Source organism: Triticum urartu, chromosome 7A (genome assembly GCF_056163025.1).
Source record: "Triticum urartu cultivar PI428250 chromosome 7A, HENAU_Tu73, whole genome shotgun sequence".
NCBI classification, from domain to species: domain Eukaryota; kingdom Viridiplantae; phylum Streptophyta; class Magnoliopsida; order Poales; family Poaceae; genus Triticum; species Triticum urartu.
In genome coordinates this window covers 620886674-620893932 of record NC_141879.1, presented here as the reverse complement: position 1 = coordinate 620893932, position 7259 = coordinate 620886674, and the positions used below count along the sequence as shown (strand labels likewise).

At 44.3% G+C, this 7259-nt stretch overlaps 1 protein-coding gene and 1 non-coding gene across 3 annotated transcripts; one reads left to right on the top strand and one right to left on the bottom strand.

The window, feature by feature from the left end:
* On the top strand, positions 1-5007 carry LOC125520965 (choline monooxygenase, putative (CMO-like)). Of its 2 annotated transcripts, XM_087535170.1 has the most exons (11): positions 1-362; positions 1131-1176; positions 1522-1657; positions 2345-2419; positions 2495-2701; positions 2799-2894; positions 3160-3278; positions 3366-3459; positions 4301-4386; positions 4545-4590; positions 4667-5007. In XM_087535170.1, the coding sequence occupies exons 1-11, from the start codon at positions 95-97 to the stop codon at positions 4802-4804; spliced, it is 1311 nt and encodes a 436-aa protein (XP_087391296.1). In that variant the 5' UTR covers positions 1-94; the 3' UTR covers positions 4805-5007. The 2 variants fall into 2 exon arrangements, with proteins under 2 accessions (XP_087391296.1, XP_048541963.1); XM_048686006.2 differs by lacking the exon at positions 4545-4590 and having other exon boundaries at positions 3-362; positions 4301-4351.
* A 386-nt stretch (positions 5008-5393) lies between these two features.
* TRNAE-CUC (transfer RNA glutamic acid (anticodon CUC)) lies at positions 5394-5466 on the bottom strand. The gene has a single exon. It is a non-coding gene; the product is annotated as a tRNA-Glu (tRNA).
* Positions 5467-7259: the final 1793 nt, after the last annotated feature.

Sequence of the window (7259 nt, the reverse complement as noted above, 5' to 3'; positions counted from 1 at the left end):
ATTAACTCATCGCTAAGCAGAGCACCAACCGAGCAACAACGACAAAACAGAAGGCACTCACGGCCGCCTGCTCCCCCACTCTCCAATTCCGGCGATGGCGACCGCGCAATTCCTAGCCCTGTCCTCGTCCTCCTCCGCCTCCGCGGCCGCCCGCCCCAGGGCCCGCCGCGCCGCGTCGTCGCGCGTGTGCGCGGCGGGGTCAGCGTTAGCGTCGGGCGAGCCCGCGCGGCGGCTCGCGGCGGAGTTCGACCCGGCGATCCCGCTGGCCTCCGCGGTGACGCCGCCGAGCGGGTGGTACACCGACCCGGAGTTCCTCCGGCTCGAGCTCGACCGCGTCTTCCTCCGCGGGTGGCAGGCCGTTGGTACGCACACTCGATTCCCTGGAATTTCCTTTCAGCTTTCAGGAGGAGTACTCGCTAGCTGTGTCATTGGCGATCGATTGTAGATGTTGATTCAATCTGAGCTACATGGAGCATGTCTTACTTTTCTGGACAGTGGACACAGTGACAATTGAACCGACTGCTGAGTGTTCACTGGCAGACTGGCTTGAAATGGATAGTTCAGGTCTCGGGTGATCATGTCCCCTGACTAACTGGGATCATGGGCAAGGTACCCGTATGGGATTAACTTTCTATCGAAATGTTAACATATTCATTGCTCACTTATGCTTGTTCAAACTTTTCACCCCGCCAACCCCCCCCCCCCCACCCCCCCCCCCCCCTCCCACCGCTTGTTGATTGATGTATCATGTATTTATACGTAGATTAAGGAACCGATTAAATCTGGGAATTCATGAGAAGAAATTAGTCTCATAGGTCGTAGTTGATTTGGAATTTTTTTTAAAAAAAATTGTGGTGTGGCTGTATGAGTGGTAATGAACAAATGCAAATGGGAAATAAATTGAATAGCAGTACAGTTTGGAAACATCATTTACGTTTACATGTATGGTCTATATTTGTTACAAAATCAATAGAATTAATGCCTTACATTAATCAATGAAAGGAGTACCTTACTGGTTTGGTAGATCATTCACATTCAATAAAATTTATGTTTATCTGTTTTCATTAGTTAGCCTCTGTAGCTCCTTACTGAGTGCTTACATGGTGCCGACTTGCATGCTTCTTTTCCAGGTCACATAGGACAAGTCAAGAACCCAAATGATTTCTTCACAGGAAGGTGATTCCATCTTGCTTTCATGCTTCTGCTACCTGAATCAATTCTACTTTCTACAGTATGATGTGCAAACCTATTATAAGTGTGAAGGTTCTTAAAATATTTCTAGAACCTCCCACCATGTAATCTGCAACTGATCTTGCTAAAATTATTTGGCTTAATGGAAATTGTTCAGGTGGGTTTAGGTCCCCCATATACCTTTTTTCTTTCTAAAACAAGGAGCTGCATGCAAAACACTTATTTGAAAATTGGCAACTTTCAATCATGGTTACCTCCAAATTATTGTAAAATAAGATAATTCATGTTGGAGGTTGCTAATGTTAATCACCTAACAAGGTGAACCAACAGCCTTGGAAATGTACAATTTGTCATATGCCGGGATGCAAATGGGAAACTTCAAGCTTTTCACAATGTGTGTCGTCATCATGCCTCACTCCTCGCATGTGGAAGTGGTCAGAAGACTTGCTTCCAATGCCCTTATCACGTGAGTTCCTTAATAAACACCTACTCTCCGTTCTGAATTATAAGATGTTTTGGATATTTCAATATGGACTAAATACAGACTAAAATGAGTGAATAAACACACTAAAACACGTGTATATACATCCGATTCAGAAAGAAGTTATAACATCTTATAATTCGGAACGGAGGGAGTAGTAGATATGGCACATACTTGTGGTCTGTACTTGCATGTTATAATTTTTCTTCGACTTTCTAGGATAATCATCTGAATACTTCGGTTATTGACATCTGAGGTAAGAAATGTAGCCACATAACTTTTCTTTAAAAGTTGTTTAGTTGAAAATTTTGGAATACACATGCTATTAACTAAAGATAGTTTGAAATGTTAATATGACAATGAGGGAATACATCCACATGTCCCATGTGGGACTTAAACGCTTCAAGTTGAATTCCAAAGAAATTCGGTGCAATTTTAGCTGGACCCCCAGCTTGGTGAACTGCCTGAACTAGGAACAATGGCAACAAAACAACAGAACATCAGTGTATTTCATATGCTTATTAGTGTAATTTTCATTATTGGGGGAACTAAGTGTGGTGAAGCCTCTGCTTTCTAGGTTGGGCTGAAACTGAACTTCATCATCACGTCATTAGCTTTTATTTGCCTCATTTTTTGTGAGTCAGTAGCTAACTAGCTATACAAATTTTGTAGGGTTGGACATATGGTTTAGATGGTACCCTCCTGAAAGCTACAAGAATATCAGGAATCAAGAACTTCAACAAGAATGTATACCACAACTCCTTTTGTGCCTCTGTGCTTCTCAATCGCAAAATTGCAACTTATTCTTCTTTCTGGAAACAGGATTTCGGTCTTTTACCAATTAAGGTGGCTACGTGGGGACCTTTTGTGCTTGCCAGATTTGATGATTCCTCTCAAGATACTGTTGATGATGTTGTTGGTGGAGATGAATGGCTGGGTAGTGCTTCAGATCTGTTGAGTAGAAGTGGCATTGACACTTCACTACCCCATATTTGCAGGCGAGAATATATTATCGAATGTAACTGGAAGGTCCATTTTTTTATTCCAATATTTTGATGACGTGTTACTGAAGCAATGAGATTCTCTTGAGTTTATCTTTAGGCCCATTGTATTTTTTGTCATGCAGGTATTTTGTGACAACTATCTAGATGGTGGATATCATGTTCCATATGCACATGGGGCCCTTGCATCCGGTCTTCAGCTTCAATCCTACGAAACACTTGTATAGTTTGTAAACCCCTTTCCTTCTGCAGTTTTCCTCTTGAGAATATTTTATTTAGGTATAGTCGACTTGATGTCAACTAGTAATATTTTAATAACCAGTATGAATATTCTCTCTTTCTTTTTGTGTTGAAACTATCGAATTATTACTTTTAATGAATCTTCGTATCTGAACCAATGCCACTGCAATACTGAATTATTTCCTTGCAACTTTTTTGGTTTTGCCTTTTCTAGGATGACTTCTAATTAGATGTACTTATCTCCAGACATACGAAAGAGTTAGTGTTCAAAGATGTGAAAGTGCCCTAGCAGAACAAGAAGACATTGACCGCTTAGGGACAAAAGCTACCTATGCTTTTGTTTATCCAAACTTTATGATCAATAGGTGCAGTGGGCATCCTTCAGAACTTGTTGTTTCATTTTGCTCACATTAGATGTATATATGCAGATGTGAATAACTAATAATTTTCAGGTATGGTCCATGGATGGACACTAATCTAGCTGTCCCATTGGATGCAACCAGGTGTAAAGTGGTTTTTGATTATTTTCTGGACGAATCTCTTCTGGTATATATTCTCCTGATCTCATATACCCATTTTATGCCTTTTCAGTACATACTTATATGTACTGCTCATATGTTGTCACATCTCAGTGACATGCCATGGTGTCTTCTACTCTTTATTATTTGTACACAGCTCGCGTGGCACATTATTGTGATGGTAGTTTGACTGCAAACATGAGCACTATATTGTGCTTATGTATTGCTTGCGCTAGATTGGACAAGACTAATTTTTTGAAGAGCGTTTCCGCTTTATACTAACAGATCATCGGGAAAAAAACATGTTTGTATGAAGTGGCTGCTTTCAGCTTGTGATTCTCAAACATGCCGGGAAGTGTGTTTCTCTGCATTAAGAATGCGCCAAGATAGTACAAACGACTTGTGAATGATAAGCAATACTAGTAGAAAGTAGTTGCGAGCCATGGCAAAGGCAGAGAAGCACAGTGCATGTCTGCATGAGCAGAGGGAGAAAGGCTCAACACATTAATAATCACATTAGCGACGGTCATGTTCCACATTGACGAGAAGTTAATGTAGTGATGGCTCTTCGCGCTTCAACTGAATTCCATTGCTGAAAATCGTCAAAGTCAGAGGAACAGTGCTTCTCTTCTTTGCTTGGGACGAATCCATTCATAATGGATGGCGGTACTGGTCTAAGATCTAAAAGCCGAGTGATGTCTCTGAACGGATGATGATGTTAACTTCATATATATTAATCAAGTTTCCATCTGAAGCAAGTAATGATTTGTTACGTCTGCTACAATCTAAAATGGACGATCCTTGAAATGCTATTCTTTCTTGCTTGCTGTATACAATCTTCAGTTGACTCGTCCGTGCTGAATCTGCAGGATGACCAGGATTTTATCGATAGAAGCTTAAAGGACAGCGAACAAGTACAGGTATATTACCATAAAACTGATGATCGGTCGCCAAGGTAGCTCGACCAGTGTTTTGCCTTTAACCACTAAATTTGTTGCTTTCAAGTAGACCTCTCTGAGCTAACAATCACTGCACTGTAAATTGCATGGTCTTCGAACTGCATTTACGACATGGACTCCATGCCCTTTTACGCTTGCATCAATATATGCACAGCACAACACAGCACAGTAGCCACGGCATGAGCAACAAAACACATCTGGTACCGCAATGTCGCGAGCAAGAGTGTACCGCAACAAGCGTGGGCCGATGATGCTGATGCGTTTTACCTGCTACAGATTGAAGACATTGCGCTGTGCGAGGGAGTCCAGCGGGGCCTGGAGTCGCCGGCCTACGGCGTGGGCAGGTACGCGCCGTCTGTGGAGATGGCCATGCACCACTTCCACTGCCTCCTGCACGCCAACCTCAGTGGCTAGTGATACTTATGTGCGGCGTTTCATAATGTGTATATAATTGTGTGAAATGCTATGCTGGAAGAAGCACATAGCCGTAGGACTGTAATTCTACAGTTCGTCTTCTTCCCCAATGGTTCAAACAGAGTGTTCGAACCATTGAAAATTGTACTATGCCAGGTGAAACTATACAATAAAATGAGTGAACCGTGAAACAGCTTCAGCTATGAAAAGACCCCCGAAGCCCGATATTTGGCCATGTTTCTCATCACTCATCAGTCAAAATTTAGGCAGAAGCCCAAAGAGCTGAGGAACGGCTCCAAACTTTACAGTCAGAAAAAGTGACCATACCTGGCGATGAAACGGTTTGTCGACGGCCTCATTGCGTGGGAGACGACGATGTTGCCACTCGTTTGTGGTTCCGTATTATGGAACGGTGGGGACTTTCAGATAGCAAGTAGTAATCAATTGTCAAATAGCGGGGAGGTACATTTATCCTGTTATCCACTTTGTTCGAACTTGAGAGCATGGGCAGGTGAAAAGGCAATGAACTGTTATGAGAGGAACATTTATCCACTTTGTTCAAACTGCAGATCTCAGCAGGCAAAAAAATTTCCGTCGCCGGGACTTGAACCCGGGTCTCTCGGGTGAGAGCCGAGTATCCTAACCACCTAGACTACGACGGATGACTGGCCATAGTCCAACAGTTAGCTTATTGGAATGTGAATCGCCTAGTCTCAGAGGCGTCTCACATGTCTCTGCGGCAGACAAATAGTCCATCCAGCTCCTGACATGAGAATCGCAAGTTCTCTCCGTGTAGACGCATGCAGTACAGAAGTCAATAGGCGCCATGGTGTGCATGGAGCCAAGTCACAAATCAAATCGGAAAGGAAATGAAGGGCGGTTGGCACGCAAGCGCCGGTTTTACATCTCCTGGAGGCTGAAGGTGGAGATTCAAATTTGCATTTTCAGGTGTTGTGTTTTACATCTCCTGAAGAGGTGATGTAAATTTTTTTTTTACATCTACATCATCTGGAGATTGGTTTTTGGTCTTCGGAGATGCAAAAGTTAGCTATTTTTGCATCTACATATATTTGAGATGTTCTTGAACATATAAACAGTACTAGCAAGATTGCATATGTGCATACTGAGGCCTCGGGTGGGATTAAAAGCTTGATCATGGGGCATGGCGATCTTGCTAGTTTGAACTTGGAGTTGCTCCTTGATTTTTTTTCGAAACGGAGACAAAAGATTTGCCTCATTCATTAATTAAGAAGAAGAGAATTGCCCAGTTAATTAACGAAAAACCGGGCGAAAACCGATACAAATCAACCACATGTGGACTACTCACACAACATGCAACTCATAAGCACATGATCGCCTCACAACCATATCCAACACCTAACGTCCACCAGCCCCCACACTGCTACATCACAAAGACACCCGAACGAGAGTAACTCGGTCGAAGACCACATGCACCATCAAATCCACGAAGACAAGCCAGACCATAAGGACAACCCAAGAGACTGATAACCATCCATCAAGCAGTTGCGCACGCCTTTCCTGTGGCGTCACTCTTCTTTCCTTTGCTCCTGAGAGCCTCCTCCACTATCGCATTGCCAAATCCAGGGCTCACCCTCTCCAAACGTTTGAGCAAGCTGTGAAGCTCTATCTCGAATAAAATCTCATTGACCTTGTCACGCACAGAAACCTGCCCAACCGTCACCTTCGGGCGGGTGACTGCAACATCGGATCCTCCATGCTCCACAGAGGCGAGCGGCTGGTTGGGCTCCGAAGGGTCAGGCGCCAACATACCAACCGCCTCAACATCATTAGTAATAGGTACCACTGACACGATGGACTCAGACGTCTCCAGTTGCTCACATGATATAGCCTCAGAGTTAGGTGCCAACACATCTATCGCATCAACTTCGCCACTCAAAGACACCACATGCCCAATGGCCATAGATGAGGCAGTGATAGAACCAACCAAGTCTCCACTGTACGCAAAGGCGGGCGGCTGACGGGACTCTGGCGGTGGCAGTGAGGGTGTCATGGCCACCGCCAAGGACTCCAATGCGCTCAGCTCCATCGGTAACACAATAGATGATTCCCCACAAAGCTCCTGCAACTCAGGCATAATCTGCAGAATTTGAGCTACAACCTCGCTGATAACCGCACTCCCATGAACAAGAGGTGTCACATCCAGAGCACGAGGAGAAAAAACTCCAAAGAAACATTCAACATCCTCATCAATGGAAACAACCTGGAGCTCAGGCAGCAAAGGCACAACCGACGCAACCGCAAGCTTGGCTAGAGCGTCGCGAAGCTCGGTGCGGAGCAGCTCGACCTCCTGAAGGAGCTCCGTGCGCAGCAGGGCAAGCTGCGACTCCAAAGCAGAGACCAAAGATGCGTTGACACTGGAATCCTTGCAACACCCATATTGGGACCTTGGCGGCACCGACACACACAGCGACGA